At 44.8% G+C, this 25540-nt stretch overlaps 1 protein-coding gene across 4 annotated transcripts in view; it reads left to right on the top strand.

Moving 5' to 3' along the window:
- RASSF6 (Ras association domain family member 6) overlaps window positions 1-25540 on the top strand; it is a 62776-nt gene that overhangs the window by 34713 nt on the left and 2523 nt on the right. Inside the window, exons 5-12 of one of the 4 annotated variants that reach the window (XM_017839474.1) lie at window positions 1285-1330; window positions 16787-16877; window positions 20858-20936; window positions 21295-21446; window positions 23253-23344; window positions 23782-23966; window positions 24081-24182; window positions 25390-25441. In XM_017839474.1, the coding sequence (XP_017694963.1) occupies window positions 16807-16877; window positions 20858-20936; window positions 21295-21446; window positions 23253-23344; window positions 23782-23966; window positions 24081-24182; window positions 25390-25441 (733 nt within the window). In that variant the 5' untranslated portion in view covers window positions 1285-1330; window positions 16787-16806. Of the gene's footprint in view, window positions 1-1284; window positions 1331-10394; window positions 10487-12032; window positions 12286-16786; window positions 16878-20857; window positions 20937-21294; window positions 21447-23252; window positions 23345-23781; window positions 23967-24080; window positions 24183-25389; window positions 25442-25540 lie in introns of those variants that run through there. The other 3 variants (XM_017839477.1, XM_017839475.1, XM_017839476.1) reach the window with 3 other exon arrangements.

Below are 25540 nucleotides of genomic sequence, written 5' to 3'. Positions count from 1 at the left end.
TCCCAGTAAAAATGAATAATGGTAGTGGTGACTGAGCCCTGAGATGCTCTGCACACTGTCCTGCTGCTGAGCCACAGCTCTCCAGAACGGGACAGAGCCTTTCCACACCCTCCAGCTTGCACAACCAGCAGCTACTTGCTTTTGTCCCAGGAGGCAAAGAAGAGGCCTGAATCACAAAGCTGAGATCACGGTGTGGATCTGAAGCTCACATTCCCGAATATTCCATTTCCATGTGGATATTTGAACACAGAAATTTTGTCTAAGGATATGACATCACCTTGTGATGTGCCTATTTTCTAGTTGATGTTACCTGGTAGGGGATGTGACGTTAACATTAAATATGAAAGTTCCACAGATTGAAGCTCCTTGTCTCCCGGGAGACGTGTTGGAGCTACCAAGACTTCCTGAATCATTTGTAGAGTTCAGAAAAAGAAATATTAAAATATACAGTATGGAAAAAAGGTTAGTTTTAAGGCCTTGAGAACAGCATGATTGGTATTTTAATTTTATTAAAGAATATATACACTTTAAAAAAAAAAACAGGAGCAGAGGGTTACCATGGGTTATGTGATTAAATGAAGAATTGGCACAATTCTCAAATACAAGTGGTACAGAATTTGGACAATGTAAGTAAAACTGTGTTCCTTTTTCCAAAAGTAGGATTTGGGAGGTACCAAGTATACTTGAAAGTATGGATTTAGAAGACCTTTGAACAAAACATCACCTTAATTCTGTATGTTTTGTGAGAAACGAGGCAAATTATGGGTACAAGCTTATCTTTAACATTTCAGGCACTTTAACCCTTTAAAAGGGAATCCTGTAAATCTGTAAGTCAGAAAAATAGTGTCTTGCTCCCTACCTTTCTGGAGTAAATCTACCTTATAATCCTTTGGAAAGGATTCAAGCAAAATATTTCACCCTCATTGCACTTCATAAACAAATTACCTGACACAGAAAAAAAGGATTTGAAGTGGATTATGGTTTTGGTCCACACCTTAGAGCCAGGAAATTCAGCCACAGGTGACACCCTGGTTTCCAGTGCTGGCTGTTTTGTTTTCATTGTAGTGGCTCTTACAGACACTGTCTGGGAGCTGATCTTCCTGCCTCAAGCTGACGCAGGTTGCACTCCTAATGAAGGATTTGCATGATTTATTTCTCTTCTGCATTATTTGACCTAACACATTATTGGGGATTACAAGGGTCTTATTCACCCCACTGAAGTCACTGAGATGATTTCCCTGTCCCACTTGTGTAATCTGATATTTTTGACCCCATTTCACGGGCGTTAAGAAGATCCCCGAAGTGAAAAACACTACCAAGACTTCCTGCTGCTATGTGCTGCACTCCTTTCGTGTGTGCATCCTGCACCAGTCTTTTGACTGGAGGGGTTTAATGGTTCTGTTTTAGAAGGTGTGAAAGAAGTGGACATAATAAGCATCTGATCATTTCATGACCATCAGAGCCCATGGTGATGTTTTACTTCAAAAGGCCAGATGAGTAGACACCGATAAAAAGGGGATGTTACAGGAGGAGAATCTTGTTACGTACATAGGAACTAGATTCACAGAATCCACTTGAAAGCATCTTCATGAAAACAGATTGTGAAGCAAAGTGTCTCCCCTGCTATTACATGAATTGAAAAGCGTTTAAATATTTTTACATTATTATTTTCAATTAATATCAACATAATTTTTTACGTCTTCAGTGAGAGAGCACAGAGGAAATACTATCAGGAATCAGTGCCCAGTGTTGTGGCAAGTGGGCGAGTTACAGCCGGGGAATATTTGGGCCCAGCAAGGACTGGCTGTGCCCTGAGGGACTGGGAGGCAAACACCCTGACCCTGCTGGCAGGGCAGGGACCCCACTGCCCAGGCTCCTTCCCACAGAACCCCTGCAAGCAGTTCAAAAACAGGAAAAGAGTTCAAAACCAGGAAAAATGCCAAAGCCCGAGCTTAAATGGGCTTCTGGGCCCATGGGCAAGAAGGGGTGTTTAAGAGTGTCCCAGCTGAAGCTCAGAAAGGCAAATTGCTAGAGGAGTTTGACAAGACCATTTAAGAAATCAGTGTGTAATACCTTCTGTGACCTTTCTGGATGTCTGTCTGATTTCTTCCTAAATCTTCCAAACAGAAAAAAATCTCTATGTAAATATTTTCTGAACAGCAAAGGAAAAATACAGAGGTTTTCCTTCCGTTTGTGGCACGGCAGTAAAGCCCTGGCTGAATCTCTTGGCCTTTCATCTTTAAATGACAGCTGAGCTTTAGAGACATGTCCCTGAGTTTTTGAAATTGTGTCCAACATATGTTTCCATGTAAACAGGCCTTTATTACTCTCCTGTGAGGTTCCCTGCTCAGTACCAGACACTGAACGATTTTAAATCACGTGTGCTTGCTCTGGGCTTGATCTTCTGTCCCTTGGCAGTGGTGGCAAAAATTCCCAGTGTGCTTCATGGTCCAGTTATCTGCTACAAATGCCTTAGGTTTTGCTGAAAGCTTGGAAGTGGCCTGATTTTTAGAATGCACCTTCTGTTGTTATTGTAAGCCAGGTATATTTGAATTTCTGGTATTCAAAATCATGTCATCATTCATAAAAGTCCTTGTCCATGGATTTCACCATTCCTTAGGTTTTTAATATTAATACTTCTGTCACTAATGATGAAATTTTAGACTAAATTTATTCATACTCCCAAATCAGAGGTGTTCCACAGAGGCAGCTCCTTGCTATTAGCAGCCAGTGCACATTTTTTTTAGAGAGATTGCTTTTACTGATATAGCAGAAAAAAGAATGAAGGAAGTATTTCCCCTACCCCACGCCACCAAAAACAGGCACCATGAAATTAAGTATTTTCCCCCCCATTTTGGTCTAGTATTTATTTTTTTAAAAGATGGAATACACTCTTAGGGCACACTGATAGCACCAGGAGCACTGTCGGTGAAATACGTGAGAAATGTAGAATAAAACCTAAAATATAATGGTTGTCTCTCCTAGAGAGACTTTGAACTGCACGTTTAAAGGCTGTCCCATGTATTGTAAGCATCTGCCACGATACAGTGTCCAAACATGGACTTGAATTGAATTCTTGAGGACTTTTCTTTGAACGGGAATAGAACAAACTGATGCCCACGTGATTTTCAGAACTGGTGACAAAGAGATACTCATATTTAATTTTATGAGAAACAGATTAATTTCTGTTAGAGGAAACACAAACACTGAAAGCAAGCTGCAGGAGCAAGTCCCTGCACGCACAAACCACCCAGGAAATAGCAAGCTGTTGACTGGCTAACTGGGCCTTTTCCTAGAACACAAGTGCTGTGTTGTGTCCTTAGTCTAGCTGGAAGTTTGTGCTTCAGATATTTTGCTGTGTCTGTGTCAGGCACATCAGCCTGAACCTGGAAATCGTCAGGTTGTCCCCGTGGGTCAGAACCCGTGGGAAGCTCATGGTGTTAATGAGATGTGCCATTCAGCAGCCCCAGTGCCAACAGTGTCCAACAGACAGGGAGAACAGCAGCCAGGATGAGAGGTAACATCTACACTTCCTGCAGGTATTCCAGTGCTGGGATGCCTCCCAGTACCAGTAGCTCAATCATTTTAGGTGCTCAGAGATACAGTCAATAAGATCCAGCCCTATTTCTGTGGTTACAATATTTGATGGGAGAGGACATTCTGTTTCCTTGCAGTCCATTAACTCATAAATCTGCAAGGTAAAAGAGAGGATATTTCCTGTTCACAACAAGGGCAGAAGCAGCGTCTTGCCCTTAGGACAGAAAAGGTCAGAGTGGCCATGTCCATTTCTTGTTTGTCCAGGACTTGGCATTTTTGGTCTAGATTTTTTCCTTTAATATTTGGCTTTCCTGAGAGGATTGCGGTTTCTCTTTACAAGTGCTTCACTAGCAACTTCAAGCAAGCAGTAGCCTGAGTATCACTTCAGCTTCTTTGTCCAGGACCAGTTTTCTTTCCTGCCCTTGAACCACTGTAGCGTTTATGACTTAAATTGAATCTTTCATGCCGCTTTTCTGCTCTTATTTGTTGTGCGGGAAGATCTAAAAATATCCTTGACCCTGGACTCATTTTCTGTTTCACATCAGCTCCTGCGTTCTCAGATCCAGCACGGGCACGCCTTTGGCAGGGAAACGCTGGTGTGTGGTTGTTCTGCATGTGCTGTGCAGCGTGTGAAAGGCAGCTGTACCTCAGTCCTTCCTTCTCTGTTCTGCCCCAGGTCACCCCAGTAAAGTGCAGGACAGTAAAATGTAACTACGGCGCTGCTTTAGGCGAGCTAATCGGGAAGTCAAGTTCTTCCCCGCGTATCTTTCAGCCAGGAGCGTAAGGCAGCAGCAGCGATGCACGGAAAGCCCTTCTCCCGGGAACACGCTCCGAGGTTCCTGCGCGGGTTCCGCCGGAGCGCTCCGGGGCGTTACGCGGGCGAGCAGCACCATCTGGTGCCCGAATGTGGTACAGCAGCCTCGGCGCTGCGCTCGGGGAGACGGTTCAACACCAAACCCAAAATCTGCCTGTCTGACCCTGCACTGGCCGCGTATATCGAGTTCATTCCACCCGAGTTTTGTACAGACTTAGGCACTAGAAGGTTTTGCTGCTCCGAGTAGTGACTGAAGTTGCTCCGCACAGTTATCCCTAACTGTGATCACATTGACATTATTAGATAAGATCAAAAGGTCACTGATGGGACACTTGATTGATACGTGCTGAACTGTACTCGTATTGTATGTGAAGAGTTTTAGAGGGCAAGGAGAACTGTTTCCTCTTCGTACATAACTCAGCTCTCAGAGATATAAGTTTTCACCTTCCTTATTAGTTTCACGTTGGACAGCACAGGTCCCACAGCTCTGTGGGACTTCGACCACCTCTCTCCAATAACAAATCTGACAATTATTTAGTCCTGCCTTCTGTTTCTAACCTTTTATTCTTCTATGAGTCATTTCTCCTCTCCTTTCTCAAGGGATCTTTAGTGATGGACATTGGGGCCAGGGTATCCTTGCCACCTGGGTCCCCTTTCAGCAGGATCCTGAGAGATCCTGAGCCACAGTTTTTGCCATCAAAAGCTGCGAAAACCCTTCCCCATAATTTTAGGTGTGGTCCTGTGTTCACTGTCTTCATCCTTTGTTCTGATTTCTGCTTATTTTCCTGGTAAAGGCAACCACTTACTGTCCTGTAGTTTTCCAGACTTTCAGAAGACTTTAAAACTGAATACTTTCCAAGCCCGGTCCCAAGGCAGGTGTAAATGAGAGGTTTGGCATCAGCTATGTTTTATTTCTACATGTAGCATGCTGGAGTCAGAGTATATTTCATGTTTTCCTTTGGACATTCCTTAAGCCTTGGAAGCTCTAATAGCCTCCTTAACACTTTAATTACGTGGGTCCTTAAAACATCTTTCCAACATAAATACAACAGTTGTTTTTTCTGCACTCAACAGAGCATCTCACAAGGGGGTGACTGATACACAAATGCTGACAGCTCTGACAGTCGTGTCACCACCGGGAGAGTACATTTATTTCAACTTCACCACTTTAAATACAGACTTTTGTCAAAATTAGTTCTTCGGCCAACATAAGAAGGATATGGAGCTGCTGGAGTGGGTCCAAGGCAAACCAGTCCATGGTTCCAGGGAAGCGCTGCGGGCTTGGGATGGCGCCGTCTTGTGGTGCTTGTGCAGCACTGCAGCCTAATTAGACACCCGGCAGTCTTGGCCTCTATCGCAGCACTGCTGGCTTCAGTTTGATATAATTATTAGTGCTTGTATTGCAATAGTGGGTTTTTTTCTGGATAAAGGCTGACAAATGTGTTGTCAGGAACGTTTGTAGTCCAAACAGTCACGAAAAGGTCAAGTACTAAGGAACTAGCTCAGTGTGAGATAAGGAGTTGGCATATGACATAACTTTTGTTACGTCATCTCTATATCAAACTTTCGGATATAATGGCATTTATTCAGTTTATGTACCAGGGAAGACTTGCAATAACATGTTTTTCTGGAAACTGACTTGCTGGAAAATAGAGCTAAAGGAAAACATAAGAAATTAAGATAGGCAAGCCAAGGGAGAGCTGGGAGACATTACATTCACAAGCCCTCCTAACAAAATCCAAGCGACATTTTTTATTTCAACATGTAAATTAAGTATAAAATATACATTTTGCAAGACAACTTTTAAGTTACAAAATTTTAATTCCCAGGTGAGGCAAGCCAGGATCATTAAGGTGAATCACTGCCCTCAGAGCGCTGACAGAGAGAGATCTTGCTTTTCCTTTTCCAGCATGGAGATCTGCATGTGTAATTCCTGTCCAAAGTCTGTTACACTGGGAAAAGGCATATCCCTCACCTGGCAGGGCCTTCCTCAGTGCTGGGGGAAGTGGAAGCAGGAGGATCCAAGCCCAGAAGAATGTCACCTTTGATGACATTTCAGGTGACAAGGGCAGCTGCCTCTGACCAGCAAAGATTGTCCCTCTTTGGAAAACACTGTCACTTCAGTGCAGACCTGTGATGCTGGATGTCAGGAGTGATGCCAGGCTTAAATATTCACATCGATCTTGTAAAAATGTTTGTTGGTCTGTGAGGCTTCGATTTCAGGGTATTTCACTAGATAATCCTTAACTTGTCACAAAAGTGTCAGAAATGCTGAAATGTATTGCTGTAAATAAAGGCTTGAAAATTCAGCGGCAACTCTTGCAGCGCTTTGAGCTGACAGCAGCACACAGGTGCTCTGTGACGTGAGCATTCAGCTCCCTGGCCATATCCCTCCAGGAATCAGCTGGACATTTACTCCTCAGATGCAGTTCCTGTTTCTGCAATAATTTTTGCATAACATTTCATGCCTGAAACTGCTTCCATTCCTGCACCTGTTAGAACCTGTGCTCTCTGCACAGATCAGGGCGAGCTCAACTTCCAGCTTAGAGTCCTAAAGACACTTTTATTTCGATGCAGCTGTTTAGCTGATTGACCATCCTCTTGTTGGACACTGGCACATAAGTCACCCAGCAGCCTGTGGTTTCCTGTGTGCATTGTAAAAGCTGGGACAATACCATCCCAGCAGTTGAATCTGCATTCCCCGTGGGCAGCTTGTTCAGATTCTTCACTTGTAAGGACATGTGTACTGGCTAGAAGCAAGCTATTGCCCACGGGGCTCAGAATGACAGTTTCAGACGGATAAATTCCAAACTGGAAGACACACCCTCCAAACCACTGTGCAGGGAAGAATCTTTCCAGAATTTCAGCATCTCCTAAACAGCTATTGACTTGTTTATGTTGCCTTACACAGGCACTGGCAGAGCTCATAGTCCAAATCAGGTAGTGGTTGGATATCCCACCGTGTTCCATGTGCTTCTGTTTTCATCTGGACTTTTTTTTCCAGAGCGCTTCTAGGCCAGAAAGACATTCAGATGCCCTCAACAATTAGATCAGATTTTAGCCCTGTTAATTCCCATAAAACCTAGTGTAGGTTGTAAATGTAAGAGCCAGGCACTGGCAGGGTTTGGCCCTTCAAAGTTAGAGACACTATTGTTTCCTCCAGTGCCACTGAAATGCCACCGCCTCTGCCCTCAAGGGGACACATAAGTGCCACCCTGTGCTCTAGGATCCTACTCAAAAGCATTTGGGCCTTGAATAGCTGAGTGAGAAGAAAAATGTGATCCATACAATCGGACACTCGGGAGAAGAAGAGTAGGAATGTGACGCAGTAAGTGTATAAATGTATTTACTCTTGGTAAAACGTGCTCGACAGCTGAATGCCCCAAGGGACTGTTTGATATTGTAACGGAGAAGCAGCATTATGGAAGGCCAGGAGCAGTGCAGAGCAAGCAGCTGCAGTGTCTGAGGGGTGATTTTCAGTGAGGAGACTGAGCAGAGTTGAGGAATGTCTGTGTCAGAGGGTGAACTTTCTTAGAGAGGAAGTCACAGTGATCTGCTCAACCCACCTAGCCCCGGGCAGAGCCTCAGTGAGTCAGCCCCGACCTGTTCTGCTTTGCACTTTCTCCTTTGCAGTGTTCTCTGTGCTCCTGTGAGATTTTCAAGAGGAAATTCATAAATAAGTGCCAGGGATGCTTCTAGATCATCTGCTCTACTGTCTCGTTAGATGTCTCATGCAGTACACAAATTACACAGTCAGTTCTCTGAACAGTTTTTCTGATGCACTTCAGAGCTGTTACTTGCTGACTGTCACTTTCAATATTCATTATAGAGACACGTTTCAAGTGTCAGATGTTGCTGGTTTTACGGCATCCCAGCAGTTTGGAGTATCACTGGAGTGGATTGTGCTCAGCAGCACACAGTGCAGCGCTGTGTGCCCTTCAGAGCCAGGACGTGTGGTGTGAAGAACGTCTGCACTGTGCAGGGGTTGTGAGCTCAGGAGCCCGGGCTGCTCAGACACACTGTGACTGCCACACATTCCCCTGTGCCCAGCAGCCTGTGATCCCTTGCTCCATAACCACAGAGCTAAAACAAGAGAGAGCTGTTCCTCACGCTTTTATTGCACTAATTGTTACATATGTGAGGACCACTGAAACATATTTCAGTGTGTTTTGCTGCAGGGACAAACTGTCCCCTCGTCTGTACAGGAGAAGCTCTGCTGTGTAGTACTTTTCAAATTGAATCCCCCCATTTGCACATAATTTGTACATAAGACAACATAAACAAGTCAATAGGGGTTTTCTATCTTGAAGACAGAGTCTTCCAGATATAGAGTGACTTACAAAAAAAAAAATGGAGGAAATTACATTTCATGGACTTAAGAAAAATCTGTGTCTGGAAACGTTGAGTGTGAAGGAGTTACAGCTTGTAAGTGCTGTGCAAGTTGGCTGGGTGTGATAAGGTGGTGATTTTACTCCTGGCTAAGCTGTAATGGGTGACAAGCTGTATGACTGTAGCTCTTTGGGACAGGGCAGTTCCTTCTGGTTCTGCCCTCTGTGGAATTTCGTAGCTCCAGGCAGTGAAAATCCTGTGTGCGTTTCTGAAGTCTTATAATATTTCATGGATGAGTTCATGGGTGTGGATAATCAATGCCAAGCACGAGGCATGACTAAAGGTGTTCCAGATGCTCAGGTTGGACCTGCCCATCCAGCAGTGGCTCACAAAGATAACGAGAGTGAGACTGGCAAGCTGCTTTCCATGCAGGCAAAGGTCAGTACCTGGCAAGTTCCAGTTCTTGATGTGCTGTCCAAAACCATAGCCTTTAGCCCATGTGATGCTGCAAGCATCAGCTCTGCTCCTTTTCTATTCCTTAAAAACTCGTGGCCCCCAAAGTCCACCAAATGGAATGTGTGAGGGATTATGGCCCATGACAGTATATAAGCCTTTGTAGTGGCTGTGTGCATTGTGTATTTAATTATCTGAGCTAATCATCTGCTACCCCTGTTTCTGGTTTCTGTGCTTATCAGCTGTGGCTCCAGAACATGTCCTGGCACACAAGTATTGCTGTTGGCACTTGGGTGTGATGACAGAAGATAATCTTGCTAAAGACTGGGGGGCCCTTTGCAGGGTAAATCCTGTTTTAAATTCCTTGATTTGTTGCTATGACCAATGCCACTCCCCTGGTAGCTTTTGTAATGTAAAAGGAGAGATTGATCACTTGTTTTATGATAACTTCAGATCTTGTCAGTTGAGGGTCTCCCTCTGCATTAGAGTAGCTGGCTCAGAAAGCCCAGGAAGAATTTTCTGTGTTTGGAGTTAATGAGTTGGCTAGAAATAGGTATTTGCAAACAGGATTAGGGATTTTCCTTCTTGCTACAGAGCAGAGGAATCTTAAGTGTTTATCAAAGCCCTTCCACTGAAGTGCAGCACGTGTGTGTGGTGCTGCTATGGCAGCCTCCTTATTGTGATTGTCTACTACAAAAATAGAACAGGAATCTCTGCTTTCCCCATTTGAGGTTCTCTCCTATCTTTAGCAGTCACTTTGTTAATGATTTGAGGCCAAGTTATTAAACAGCTCAACTCCAACTTCCAATTACTTATTAACTTATTTGGTTATTAAATTATTTGGTTATTAATTATTCCCAAATCTTCGTTCGCGAAGCCTAGCCATGAATTATTCAAGGAGCAGAAATGTAGCACAGCCTGCAAAGTCTCCAGGACCATCACATTCCCTGCCTGTTCTAAAGGAATTATTGTTACCCTTCTGCTTAAGAGGTGAAATAGTATAACCGAGTTGTGACTTGTTCACAGATTTCCAGGGCATGTAAACTGTGTTCATTACGAAAGATGAAAAAGTAATCGCCTTTGTGCATTGATTATTTAATTTTTATGAAAGGAATCAAAGCATTCCATTTCTTGGAGTTTGCAGTGAGCTAGTTCCTGCTCTGTGGCCCTAAAGACCTGCTTCCCCTCCCCATGAGATACCTATTCTTAGTCTGCACTGACCCATCCCTCCAAAGTACTCACCAGATAATTGTGCATGACTCAGATGAGATCAAAACTTGGACATTGGTAGGAGCAGTTCAAGTGTGAGAAAGAAAACTGGAAACAAACTGCAGCCACACTGTCCAAGCCAAGGTAAGAATCAACACGCCTGCTTTTAATGGAACCGTAGGATTTTACCACAATTAGAGGGTTTGTTGCTTTATTATATTAATGTCTTACTAAGAGATCTTTGCATGAATCTAAGTAATAAAAGCATTGGGTTTTCAAAACTTGCTTTTAAACTTCAAAAAGAAAAGCTATCCCTAGAAACTTAAGGTTTAGTTTGCTTTTTAAGTTTAAAAGTTCAGGGTCAGGATGAAGGTTGATTTACCCTGGGGTGTTACCATCACATTGCCCTGTTGGAAGCTGATAATGTGGTCTTTAGTTCTGAAAATACCTGGGAACCTCCTGGTACCCAAGAGCTTCACGGTGTGAGTGTCCAGTGGGGTGGCAGGCTTGTCAAAAACAGATGTTTGATGTTATCTTGGGTTAGAGCCTTGAAGGGGTCAGGCCGCCCCAGATCTCTGCTCCAGCTCTCTGATCCCGGAGAATCAGGCAGCGTGCCCAAGTGTCTGAAGGTGGGACAGGAAAAATCAAACCTTTGGTTTTACACCAGCTGGGAAGCTGGGTGGATTTGTGTTAAGCAATTATGGATGAGATTGAACAGCTCCCAAGGTTGAGTTTGGCGTGAAGCTCCAATGCCACCACAGCATGGAGATTCTGTGCTGTTGCGAGTCAAGTAAAAGATCTTGCATGTTGCTTCCCTCTTGTGTTTTGAGAGATTCCCAATGTTGTATATACCATATGTAAAATCCATATGTCAATATTTTTGAGGAGCAGAGCTAGAAACTGCAACACAAACTATAATTCCAAATACCAAGTGTACAGTGGGCTCTGGAGAGGAATACACCAGAGGATAAGACGTGATCAGGAATCAAATATTTGAGTCTGTTCTGCCTCTCCCTAACATCAAATTATATAAAGCAGAAGCAACGTGATATCAATTGCAGTGCAAGAAGATGGGTGTGAAGGGAAATTCAGGCCTGGCATTTTTCATGCTCTTCTCTGCGGCCCAGTAACTTCTAGTTTTGCGTTTGATCTGGTGAATAAACTGCTTGTTGTAAAGGGGTGGGCAAACAGTAGGAACTGGGAAGGCGTGTCTTGGTTCAAATATTTTTTTTCCAGCCTAAACATCTGCTTATACAATTACCTGCTGAGCAATTAAGGTAAGTGGCAATCCTTTCCCTCTTACAGATACAACTCTTGCCCAATGAGTAATATTCATGAGGTTATTATACAGTTCAGCAAAAATTGGATTACACAGCTGTGTGTGGTCGAGGGATCGAGCTGTGCTGTCACAATTTCTATCATAACGTTATAAATCCATGTATCTACACTTAGGCATGATCTGATGGTTTGTAGCAGTTGTTCCACCAAATGCTGGAGATGAGCATGTATCTGAAGGAAAACTTACTTTATCCAATGGATTAGAAAACAGAAGAGGTTAAAGCATAACAGCGCTTCGGGCACTGGATGTTTCAGAGTGTGTCCTGCCAGCAGATGATTCCCGAGAGTCAGCAGGTTGCCTCTCCCTCGTGAAGTTAGTGATTAAAGTGTTAACCGGAGCTTCCTAGAGGTGTAACCGTGACTAAGGGCGCGCTCCTGTCAGCGCTTGGAGGAAGGAAAGTGTGTAGGTGAATATTCCCGACATGCACTGAGGTGCGGGGAGTGTCCTGGGGTTCCAGCACTCCCAGTTCAAGCAAAATAGTAACCGACAGCCCCGCGGCTTCCATGGAGCAGCCGAGGAAGCTGTCAGCCGGGGCCGTGCTGTCATGCCTCTGCCAGGGCTCAGGGAAAGGTGTGTGAAACTTCTCCTTGGATCGCACGCCCAGGTGAGTGCAATGGAAAGCTGGAGCTGTTCTGCTTGCAGTGTAAGCTGTAGTGGCAGGGGAAAGCAAGGTCCTTCACAGCCACCCAGAGCTCCAGTCCGATTCCTTTGGGCTAATTCGGGTGCCGGAGGGAAGGAGAGATGCTCGCTCAGAAATTCTCGTCAGAGCAGAACCTCCCGCTTAGGGGGTTTGTGAGTCAGCTGAGATTGAAACAGGCGGGTTATAGATCGTGCTGCTGCTCCCTGTGTCCATGGGCACAAGCCTTCTCTGCCCTGCCTTCAGTGGCCGCTGTGATTTAGAAGGTTGGTCAGTGACCTTGTGTGTTCTTTCTGGCGGGTAAAAACAGTCTGTGCTAAGCGGCCCGAAACACAAAGTAACTTTACTTCATAATAATGAGTTACTTAGTGTTTGAAACGCCTGCAAGCCCTGCTCTATCGATGTGTGAGGGGAGGGAACTTGTGGATCTCCTCCGTTGTGGCTGGCACATATTCAGATAAACACCACCTTGCTGCTGGTTTTGGCAACCAAATCCCGTTGTGAGCCTGCCTGACCAGAGGGCTTATCTCTGATTTGAAATCAGGTAGTGCTCTTACTGCTCCGTACTGGGCAGCTGACTTTTAAAATAAAGTGTGAAGAAGTCTGAAAGACCAAGGAAAAAACAACCCCCTTGTTTTCAGTGGGGAAAACACAATTGTTCAGATTAAGTACTTTGTTCTAATTAAAACTTTTTGATGGCAGGGACATCTAACTTAAACAAAAAGGAAAAAAAAAGGCAACATGAGGGCTCACAACTAGACTATGTGACTAGTAAAATTATGCTGCTAATACTGAATTTATCCATGTGAATAAATCCTAAACTCATCTGTATAGAAACCAGTAATGCTCCAAAGTTTTGCTAAATACCAGACACCTGTGAGTTTAGAAAATGACTTGGATGTGCTGTTGTGCCTATGGTGCAAAGCTTCTTGCTGTACAGACTATTCCATGTGGATGGAATTGATAGCTGAGTTAACGGACAGCTGAGCCTTGTGGCTTCCATACAAGAAAAGGAAAAGGTTCACCCCGTCCTGGTTTCCTGTGGGTTTGGAAGAGCTTTGGGAAGCACTGGGTCAAAATACCTGGAGATCTTTGTGGAGGTTTGGGGCTTTAGTGTGTCTCCACTGGTAGGAGCTCAGCGTGGCACACTGCACGCTCTGCCGTTCCTGTCATCATTTACGGATGCACCAAAAAGCACATCCAGGCTGTGACACAAATTGAGGTGCTGCATTGCTGCTCCTGCTTGGCTCATTGTGTATCTCAGGTGTCCCTCTCCTTCCAGCCCTCCTCTGCAGCTGCCTCTTTTTCTTTGTGTAAAAATCTGTGTAGCTCTTTGCACTTCACTTTGCTGTGTCATTCCTCCACTGTCCTGTCCCTGGGCTGTCCCCTTAAGCGAATGACTTAAGGATCACTGTACTGAATGAAATGGAACGAGTCCTCTCATCTGCCTTTCTACTGGCACTTGGCTTTTCTCTTGGAAAAAAAGCATTTCAGGTAAGATATAAAGCTCCAGAGAAAAGTTAAGCTCACTACCTTTGCAAGATTTGTCTTGTGCCCTGATGGGAGTGTTGATGGTCTCACAGCTTTGGGATTGTGGTAGTGGTCAGTTTTCTTTCCTTTTCCTAGACTTCTCCAATGGCTGCAGGCTTCCTCTAGAGATGCTCAGTTTGCATCTGCCATGCTTCTTATTTACTGCTGACTTCGCCTTCCTTTTTCTTCCCTTTCAAAGTATTTTAGTCTTCAGTCAGTCTTCCTCCAAGCATTATATTTCTTCATGGTTAAGTCTCAGGTCAGGAGGTTAGTCCAGCCAAGATCCCACTTTCCAGGTGTTACCTGAGGGAATTCTGTGCTTGTAGTCCAGTTTAACGTAATGGTAAAGACACCTGTATGACACTAACCACATCAGGAGATGGCTTTGAATAGATGGCACAGCCATATGTTGTCAGAAGAGCTGGAAACCTGGCATGGTTTGGTTAGTTCAGATCCAAGGGAGCAGTGGAAACCATTTAATTTCTCCTATTTGCTTCCTCAAAAGAGCTACAGGGAAGTGACACAGAAAACAGTAAAATACCAGGAGGTGATAGAAAATCCAACAGCTTTGTGGACTTAGGGAGCGCCAGTGCAAATATCCCGACATCTGTGGTGTCGGGTAATTGTGCTGGGGAAGTCACTGCGTGGTCTCAGTCTTCACATCTCGGGCTTGGTTAAAAATAAAGGCTATGGGACATGTGCAGCCAAAATGTGCCCATGGGAAAGGTACAGGGAGAAGTGGTTTGTCTCTGGGTGAGCTGGTGGTGTGGAAGTGTTTGGTACAAGGTTGATAAGAGCTGGTCACGTAACTGAAAAAAACCCAGTGCAAGTTTTTGTGCTGTTGTGCCAGCTATAGGAGAGAAGTCTTTGTCCTGGGTATTGGGGCAGTGAGGGACAGACAAGGGAGAGATGTTGGTTAAGAACTATTCCTGTCACCGCCTACTCTTCCAGCTAGCTTTATTTTCAACATTTTAATGGCATCTAGCTGATTTAAGATCTGCTTAGTATGTTTATGGCAAATAATTTACTAGGAGCCACCCACTGTGTAGCAGAACAGGTTCATCTCCTTTGTTTTCTGTGTATGTAAAGATCACTTCTCTCCATCTGTAGAGATCAGCTTTTCCTTTCAGATGAATCGTTTTAAGGACAAATTGTATAGAAAAGAATGCAGCCACAAGCAGTGAGTGGTGCTGGAGCTTGCCAGCATCACTACTCCCTGGTTAATAAGAGGTGACTGGGTTCTCCACTGCTCCAAGCATGTTGTTTCCTGACCGAAAGGAGAAAGCTTAAGTGTGTATGCAGTTATTCAGGTGCCAATGTACATAAACTCCTCTGCATCTGGTAAAATTGGCTTGCAACTACACTGGCACAGGCAGCTGCTTCAGTTAGAGGTCTCAGTAAATCACATGAAATCAGATTTCAAGGTGTGACCAGTGGTTACTGAACTTATTTCAGAGGCAAAATCCCAACACTGGTGTACACAGTGTATTCCTCACACACAAACTGATGTCTGTATAGAAGTCCCTGGGCTTGTTTGGTACAGGCCAAATTTTGTCTTGATGGATGTCACCAAAGGACAAAGGGAGGAGTGCTGTTCCTTTCAGTGAGCTACTGATGGAGCACTGCTAGAAACCCCAGTTGCTCAGGTAAAGCTCATTTTGGTAATGCATTCTGGTTTTAGAGGTCGTGAAACAACTTCCTGTATGTTTTGTAGGGTGAAGATCGTGTTTTTTACATGCAAAACATCCCATTTGTCCACATACGTTTTTTGGAAGCCATTTATCTGTGATCATGGAAACTGGGTGACTTTAAAAAAGCAGCTCAGTAGTGCAGGACACAGAAGCGAGGCATTTACTCTTTGCCCAGCCAGGATGTATTCCAGCCTGAATGCTTCCCCTATTGATTCTTGGAAAGCTGCTGGTCGTTGGAACTGTAGGCAATCAACTACTTTGCAGATGTCTTTGACCAGGCCCTGTCCAATGCAGGCTGAAATCAGACTCGACTCCATCTCCTGGCAGAAGGGAGATGGACACTGAGTGCTGTGAGGCAAATTCCTCTGTCATCATTCCCAAATAAGAGAAATAAAAGTGGAATGATAATTTCCAGTGCAATCTTCAGAGATTTTACTACTTTTCATGGGATCTCTGTGGGGGTTTTTCTTCTCCCCCAGGTGTGTGATGCCACTTCTCAAGCTGAGATGGAGTTTTTTTTCATCATGGCATCAGTTGGCAGTCTTGAGTCTGTCAGGTTACTCTCCTCAGCCTGCCTTCTAGTACCTGAGGGGGAAGGAAAGAGCCAGGACTTGGTAATTAAGCTTATTGAGGAATGCATTGTTGGAGTCTCGTGGGTCTGGCTTGTTGCCTGCACAACGTGATGGAATCAGGACGTGGAGATCTGTAAATTGTATTGCTACATCCCTGTAATTATAGCCTGGTTCACTCTTTACTATCCCAGCTGCTTCCTCAGTGTGCTGCAGGACACTGCTAAGGATCAACACTCCTTCTCTTGCCTAGTTTCAGGAACCCAGTGAAGGGTGGATTGCTGAGTCCGGTGTGTTCCAGTGCCCCTGGGAAATGCTCTCTATCCATAATGGACAAATGGATCCTCACCGGTACAGGGGCTGCTGACTCAGACTGCTAACGACTGAGGCATAGTCATGGGGTTGGAGTAGTCCCAAAACTGCTTGAGAAAGTCCTGATATATGTAGTACTTGGAATTTAAGTTACTGGTATATACTTGGTGGGAATGGCTTATGGCTTTTTTACGAGGAGTGGGAAATGTGTGGGTATTAAGGCAAAGTATGAAATAGTCAACACCAGTGTAGTGAGCCCTTAGCTTGAGTGTCCCAACCTGTTTCACTAAAGCTTTGCTCCTGATTCCTATTTAGTCTCCCCTAGTGGCACTAGTGGATATATTTATTTTTCTAACCTTTTGTTTAGATTCATCTCTTCTGAGTAAATGAAGAAAGTGACTATGAAAGCACAGCATCTTCCTTCTGTTTTCATCAATGAGGAGAAGTTCATAACCAGGTAAATTATTAAAAAACCCCAAACATTTAATGATCTTGCTGCTTTATTTCACATTAGTCCGTATTTATTCCTTAACAGGGGATCCTGTCCTGTAGAGAGCTGAGCCTATAGCAGCAGACATTTCTACAACTTAATTTATTTAACCTGTCTACAGAACAGAGTTGGCCTTTGTATGAAATTCAAAGAACAGAGCATTAAACCTTTGGGTCTGTGGGTTTTGTTCATTAAGGAGAACAGCCCTTCTAGAGGATTCTGAAATGAAATTCCAGGTTAGGGAAGAAGACTTTCCTGTCTTGGAAGTCTATTGGAATTGAACATAAGTTCCAGAGCTGAAGCTGAGCTCTGCTTCTCTGTGGCTTGGGGCTTGGCCTGCAGCCCCAGATCTCAGGGTTTCTGTGCAGAAAGACCTTTCAGGCTGCCAGCTCTGTGCTGTGATCAGTGGAAGTGGCTTTTTCACCTACTTCCAAAACCTTGGAATTGCACTCAAACTGTAATTTGTGGGATGCTTTTTTACTGTTCAATCTGGCTGATAGGAATTTTTCCTAATGCTGCCCCAAACTCTGAGCCTCCTGGTGATTAACTCTATCCCCTTTTCTTGGGATTAACTTTCCCTTGTTGTCAAGAGCACAGGAGCTGGAAGAAGTGCCTCTCTTCTCACTTCCTTTCCATCCCTCTTGGTGTTCCCATGGAAGAAGCTACCTGTAAACTACTTATAAGCTACCCCAGGGGAATTTCTCCTTCTACAGTAGATATTTGTTCCTGAATCCTGATCTTTTTCCATGTGGCCTGAGCAGTGCTGTTGATTTCTCCCTGTTCAAGGGAGGGTGTCAGGGCCTTGCCTGGAGCACAGAGACAATAAAGACATCCCTCTCTTTCTCCTCGGATGTTACTCCTTTTATAATGCTGCTGAGCTGGGACACGGTGCTTTTGTGTCAGAGGTAATTCATCGGTGTGAGCTCCTGCACAGTTGGCATACAAAAGCATTTGGAAATGTACCACATGAACCAGTGTCTCTGGGGCTTTATTCTGCCCTAGGCTTGCCTATTTAAGGGAGGAAACGTGGATCGTGGTCGAGACCTTTCGGCATGATAGTTCATGGTTTAAAGTTGGTTTTGCCTTACATTAAAAGAAATAAGAGTCTCAAGAATTACTGACATTCTGTATGCACTCAGGCTTGCTTCCAGTGCCATTCCCAGACTGTCATCCCTCATCTAAACCTTGAAACTGCTGTTATATTACTGCTCTTCTAGTTGCATCCTGCAAATCTTGCTGATGGGGCGAGTCTGCTGTTTGGGAATTGCACAATGGCTGGATGAAAAGGCTGACCAAAGCATGTGGGGTTATTTGGCTGGCTGAACTGCTGTGTCTCTGGCATAACTGCCATAAATATTCATGATTAAGTGAGATGGGCTCAGGGAAGAAGAGGGCACAGGTGAGTTGTCCTGGGTTAGTGTTTCAAGAAAGCAGTGTGGGCTGTGTTGTGGTTTACCACCGGGGCACCTGACCTTGCAGCTCCCTTTTATCTTGCTTTTGCTACTCAAGAAAGTGGTGAATCTGCAGTAAATGTTACGTGAGTTGTTCTGCCAGTTACTTGGCTGTGGTCTCCATTAATGGCTGAGTTTGGCTGTTGTCAGGAAGCTGCTGGGAAGAACAGGCTTGCAACACAACAGCTGCTGATTTTCTGGTAGCCAGGCACTGCAGAGATGGCATCTGTCTCTAGGTTAGGGCACATGTGTTACAATAAGACTCGTCCTAGAACTGAGCTGGTCCACGTCTTACTCCTTTCTGGGGCTAAAAGAAGGAAAATGTTTTCTTCTCTGATGTCTGCACTACGGGAGGACAAACAAGTCAGTGTGAGCTGCTGTTCAGTCTCTCCCTCAGGGCTTTTCTAATGACTTGAGAGGTTTGTCACTGTTGGTTGCACTAATGCAAGACTGAAACCCGAAAGATGTACTCACATGAACTTCTGTGGAAGGTCATGGCAAATTTTCCTAGACAAGACAAGAAACTATGTGCAAATCTTGAGAGCTTGCTCTGAGAAAGAGAATCTTACCACACCACTTGCTGCTGTTAGCCTATGATTTTATTTGCCTGTGCAGACAACATGGACTAAGAGTAATAGGCAGGCCTCAGTGTGACCCAAGTCCTTATGTGTTCACAGTCTGTTTTGAGGGAACTCACCTCCCCAGCTTCTGACCTGGAAAAAGCTTATGAAATAACAGCTGTCAATAACAATATAATACTAAAAGGTATTACTCTGGGAAATATAAAAAGTTTGAAGCCCATGTCGAGCAGGATCAGCTGTCACATCTGTCAGACAAAACTGACTGTCTCCTACTTGCATGTTAATCTTGAATTGCATCTGGAGTTTGCCTGTGTACGAGGCCAAGACATGCTTAATCTTGCTTACCTTGTAGCCAGCATGATTAGAACTGGGCTTATATCTGGTTCATATCCAAGTCTATTAAAACTTGCCCTTTTGGTGGGATGACCTCAGTACAATCCCTCATAGCTCACAAGACACAAAGAACCTGTAATAAGCCATCCCAACATGATGGAGAGAACGGGTTTTGCCACTTGTATTCCTAGGATTTGAGACCAAAGTGAGTTGAAGTAAATGTTGAAGTCACTGGTTTGGAGCCCAGCACTTTGTTGATAAAGCTACTAAAAAATATTTCTTTGTGTGGAATTGCAGTAATGTAAACGATTTACATCCAGAGTGTTAGCAGGGAACACGGTGAACCTTGTGGAGTTCAGTGGTGTAGCTCTTGTCCTCATGTTCCCTGCCAGGTAAAAGCCCAGTTGATGTTTTCCCTTCTCACCATGGGAGAAGGCTCAGTAAGCAACAGGACACTGTTGTGTTTGTGAACTGTAGAAGGGAGGGAGGGATAGATATGCCAGGGAAAGCTTTTCACATGCACACTCCAAGTGCCCCTCTGTCCCAGGCACAACAGAGACACGTTCACTGCCCTGCTGGCTGTCCCCACTCTCCTCTCCGGGGTGTGCCAGCTGAGCCCTGGGGAAGGCCACGTTCCTGGGGCCAGACTGCACGCTGGGCTCTGTCCCACTGGGGCACCCTTGCGCTTAAAATTGGGGGAGAAGTTGTAATAGTGCCTCTGATGGTACATGGGTCCTGAACAGCTTCAGCAGGTCTGTGGAGACCTTGTGGTGCAAAGAGTTGTGCAGTGCTGTCTTTTGGAACCGTGGTCCGTAAGGAAGAGCCTGTGCTCTTCCATGCAGTTGTTCCCCATGGCTGATTACCTCTGCTGGTGGAAATTGCTTGCTTGAATTACAGCCTAAGTAATCTTCGAGTGGTGTGGGGAAGAGCGTTCCATTCTTGGAGGCCCTGAAATACATTTCACCTGATTCTGTTGTTGCTCAGCCCTCCTTAGCTGAGCTGCAGCTGGCTTTTTGTCTGCATGGCTCCTCGCTCGTTGGCAGAGGTTCTCTTCATCTCCATCCGTTTTTCTTTTGAGCAGAGATTTGGTGCAAAGTTGTTGTGCTTCGAGCAGAAGGAAATAGAAATTCTAGGCATACGGTAGATATTGGGAAATAAAAAGAATATCTGCAAAACTATAAAAAACCATTGTAAATCATCATGCAGGGAAAACAAACTGTAAGCCTAATTAAAGTAACCTGCAATATTGGTGGATGGGGGTGTTGTTCCTGTTTGCTTCCTTCTCTTGGCTGTTAACAGAGGTCCAAAGTACAAGCTATTCTGGGGCAGTGTTATTAAGATCACGTCAGACTGTGACTAATTAATTTCCTGTGTCTATCAAGTGTTTAAAGAAGCAACTTCTGAGCAATCCAGTAACCCGACAAAATTTTAGTCCCAGAAAATGGTGTATTGATCATTAACAAACCTATGCAAGGATGCAGTGGGTAGCACAGGTATGGGGTGTCACCCTGCCACATAACACCTGCATTTTACATTGACTGACATGTTATAAATTATTCTTTCTTTGTGGTCTTTATTCTAGAGAGCAGTTCAGCTTTCTTCTGAAGAATTATAACTCTTACTATTCGGATCAAGAGAATCTACAACTGACATGTAATCAGGTAAGGATAGGTGAGAGAAACTCCCACTAATCTGGAGGTACCTGTCTCTGCTCTCTTCTCCTCACAGCACTGGACTCCAGCACTTGCTGTGGTGTTTTTATTACGTGACGTGTTCCATCTAATATAATAAACCAGAACACATTTCCTAGACTGAGCAGGTCAGCTGCAGTTTTGGATGTCTTGGAAATACCTCAGAACTGAGGTTCCATGGCCTCTCTGAGTAACCTCTCCCAGAGCTGTGTCAGCCTCAGCGAGTCCATTGTGTTCTTGTTACTTGAGGGGAAATTGATTATTACTTGATTATTTTTACTCAATTGTTATGTAATACTCCTTATTCTTTTTTTTTTCTTGTCTCCAGCGAGAAGGAAACGCACCATTTATTGAAGGAATCCTGTCAATATTTTGGGGAGTGCGACACCCTATCCGATTAAAAATTCAGGATGAGAAGCTGATACCCTCTTTTGTAACCCTGAAGTCAACAGGGAGCGTGGATTTGTTCCCTGGTAAAAGGTAATGTATGAACTTCCCTAGGGAGGAGGCAGGCTAGCACTGCAAGACAGCTCTTGGGGGTGGCTTCAATGGATGTGGCTGGCTGTGTACCCCAGATTCTTCAAAGGCTCTGGTGCCAGCTTGCACAGCAGAGCTCTGTGACTGATATGGCCTTTCAACAGCTTCTGCTGGGCAGAAAGGTGTGTTTTTGTAGCATCTTTGTCTGGCTCTCAGACTGAGGAGCTGGAGGAGGCTGCTCTTGTTCACAGGAAGTGACTGTTCCCATACAAGGACTGGGAAATCGATATATATGAAATATACGTGTAAAGAAACCCCAAACAAACTCCACATGTATCTGTGGACACCTGATACTGGGAGCCCCTGAAAGGTCTCGTGTTGGTGCACACACTATGGCATGAAGCCATAAGCTGATAGGTAAGTGCCCTCCTGGCTGCTTCAAGTGTGGAATCATTGCTGTTCAGCTGAAGTTCACACCAGGGAATGAATACTGGCTTTGTGCAAAATCTAGTGTAGAAAACCCTGTTAAAATGCCCACAGACCAGCTACTCCAGGCTGCTGCCAGTGATGTTTTATATCCCAGTGTGTTGTGCTCAACTATTGCAGGTCCTCAGTGTACTTTTCCTTCGTTTTGAACACTTATTTCCCCAGCCTTAGTTGGTGCATTTGAGCTAAAGCTGAGTCATGTGCAATAGGGAGGCAGAGCCAGTGTTCACCCTGAATGACTCCCAGATAAATTGTGTATTGCAGAGCTTCTCTTCCTAATTACCCATTGTCTTAGATGGCATGTGGTGCACATTGGAATTCTGGATTTAATTCTGCCATCCTTGCAGCTGGGAAATTCTAGTCAAGTCAGGGACAGGCTTCCTGTCTCTGGCTGTTGAAATTGAGGGCTGAGGCTTGACAGGTTCTGTGTTTACCTTGCCCAGCTCTGCTGGCGTGGGGGTGTGTGGCCTGCAGGACAGGGGCTGCTCTGGCAGCTGAGGTCATGCTTCGCCTTTTAGTGCTTAAGAAACTTCTGGCTGGTGGAGATCTGAATCTTAAAGTAAACATTAACTCATGATCCCAGAAACATGGGGCTGCCCTGACATGCTTTAAGGTATGCAGAGCAGCTTAGCTGTGTGATCCTAAATGAACTTGGTAAATGTGTGGAACACAAGTGAGATTGTTGTTTGGTGTGTTCATGGGAGTTGGCTGAATATTCTTTGGAATATATATATATATAGGAAATGAATTTTTATTGTTGTCTTACAAATTGGTTTATTCTCAGTCAGAGCAGTAACTGGATGAAGACTTTCTGCTGAAGAGTTTAGGCAATGAATTATGGAAATATTGACACAAAAAAGGTAGATTTTCTAACAGGCTGCATGGAATTCCTCATACAGAACTGGGTAGCATGAGGGGCTGGTACGTAATTTAGTCTTCCATGTCCCATCTGTATAGCAGACATGTATCCTGTGACTGTTAAAACCACAATACATGTTTTCTGTGTGCCTGCCTGGTACTTTATTGTGATTAATCCATAACTTTGCCGTAAAATAGATAAATAATTACTGCAAATTATTTAAGGGACATGATTTCTCTGTTCAACAGGCTCTAAATAGGCCTGTGATATATTTGGGATCCCTCATCATACCATGTTTTAGTAACTGATTTTTTTTTTACTTAAACTAAAATTACCATGCAGAAGTCTATAGTTGTGTTCTGTAAAGTTCTGTGCATGGGCAAGAATGCACTACTTGAAGCCTGGCCACAGGATAAACTGAAATCACTGTGTTAACGAGGAGTAATAAATGTTTGGTCTTTCAGGGGAATGACTCGCTGGGGAGAATTTGATGACCTACATCACATTAGTGGGGAGACACTGAAGTCTGCTGAGGAACAGCCAGACCTCGAGCAAAGTTAGTGTCGGTGCTCTTATGTTCACAAAAATTTGGGTGTTCTGTGGCTGTGCAAAATGAATTTCACCCATCAGGCCTTCCCTAGCAGTGAGGGGGAATCCTTATGCTCTGTGTGACGTGTTGCAAGCTGGGAGAACACTGACCCGGGGCTGGCTAGGGCCGACATTGTGCAGGTGGCTCAGTGAACAGCCAGTGCTGACGGGCTGTGCTTTCACCACGAGATCATTCCCAAGGGAACAAAATAGCCAGCTGTGGCCACTACAGCCAGCATATTCCTCTTCATCACATGCCTATGCCTTGCTCCTCTCCTGCTCCCCACCCAAAAAAAAGTTAATAAAAAAAATAAATACCTCCACCAAGAGCTTCCTTCCTCTGGGGTTGCTGGCAGGGAGGGGGGAGCAGCTGCACACGGTGCAGATGTGCTTTTGTTCTTCCAGGTTATCCATGTTATGAAAGCCACACGCTGAAGCCCCGGAGTGAGCAGGAGCACGACTGTGCCACCCTGCCCCGGACCAGCAGCGATGCCGCGGCCGTGCGGAAGAGGACCAAGCTCCCCACAGCAGCCAGGACAGAAGGAGAAACTCACAGGTTCTCAATCAATGGCCACTTCTACAACCACGAGGTAGGAATGCTTAGGCTTGGCTTCATCACCTGAGGGTGGGCCCCGGGACAGGGAACCCTGTCCAGTGAGCTTTGCCTCATGCTCATGCCCTTGTGTGGCTGTTTTTGTTCCCAGACATCAGTTTTCACTCCGGCTTTTGGATCAGAAACCAAAATAAGAATCAACAGCCACATGAGAACCAGACATGTGATAGAACAGCTGCTTCACAAGTTTAAGGTAACCTGGCAGGAGCAAGTGTGGCTGTGTTCTGGAAATGTTCATTCCAGTGTGCACTCCGGTGCTGCAGGAAAGGCAGGGAATACTGCACGAAATGGAATGTGAAAGAACCCACATGGGCCGTTTGAAATGCATGGCTTGGGTTTGTTTTATCAGTGTTTCATGGCACTTTGAGGCTATAAAAGTTACACCGGGTGTATGGTGTGCGGTGAAGGGGAAACTGCAGAACCCCTTCCCTGAAGTCCCGCACAGGAGGGCGAACGCCGCTGCGCTTCCATCATTCCCAGTGCAGGGAAAGGCTGGTCACTGCCCGTGGCAGTGCTGCCCTCCAGCGGACATCCCCAGGAATTGCGGTTTGCTTAACAGGGAATTCAATCCCGTGTCTGGGAGATAGGTCCTGTTAGACCTAGGCAGGTGGAAAGGTCCAGAAAGTGAGAGTTGAAAGTACTGCTCAGGGTCACTGCCGTACTGTCTGAGACTACATTTTTTTTCCTTGGAGTTACCTTGGAACCATCTTCCGCCAGTATGATTACAGCCAGTCAGAAATCCTTTCCCATCAGTGCTGTATGTTTCTCCAATATCTCTATTCTATGTGGCTGTGTAGGGCACAATTTTACTTTATTTATGTTAAAAGTCTCATTTAAGTTGTCTAGAGACTTGGCTATTGCAGAATTACTTGACGTAGTTAGTGGGACTTGGGAGTGTAATACTGAAGGGAAAACTTTACTTCTAGGAGTAGTAAGGAATGGACTTACAGACTGGGGTGTGAAGTTCTGGAAAAGTTGCAAAGTAAGTGTTCAAAAGCTCTGCTGTTTGCCCAGTGTGCCTGTCAGGCAAGTTGGGTAGGCGGGGATCACAGAGTCTCACCTTGATGAAGATACAAGTAGCAAATCTACATGTAACATGAAAAGATATGAAGTAGTTCAGGATGCTCCAAGGAAACCAGGCAAGAATGATCTGGGCTTGTCTAAGTGTGTTACTGATTGGGGCAATATGGAAGGGTAAGGATTAGGGTTGGCACGGGGACAATGAACATGGCAGCATAGCTTTCTGTCTTATCTAAATCCAGCATCTTTAAACTCTTCCAGACAGGATCTCTGTCTCACTTTGATCCAGATCTCTGAGCTGAGACACATAGGGAGTGTCTGCTGAGAGGGAAATGCTGGGAAGGTCTGTGAGTCTGAATGGATTTTCTTTTGTTTCACAGATAGAAAACAGCCCCCATGAATTTGCACTTTACATTATCCATGCATCTGGAGGTAAGCCAGCCACTGCTACCTGATCACTTCATCTCTAATCATCCTCTGTGTGTGTGTGTGTGTGTGTGTGTGGAATGTGTACCTCTGAGTGACAGGGCT

The sequence above is a fragment of the Lepidothrix coronata genome, unplaced genomic scaffold, assembly GCF_001604755.1.
Source record: "Lepidothrix coronata isolate B3197 unplaced genomic scaffold, Lepidothrix_coronata-1.0 Scaffold423, whole genome shotgun sequence".
NCBI lineage: Eukaryota > Metazoa > Chordata > Aves > Passeriformes > Pipridae > Lepidothrix > Lepidothrix coronata.
The sequence above is the reverse complement of the archived record's forward strand: the minus strand, read 5'-3'. Positions and strand labels throughout refer to the sequence as shown.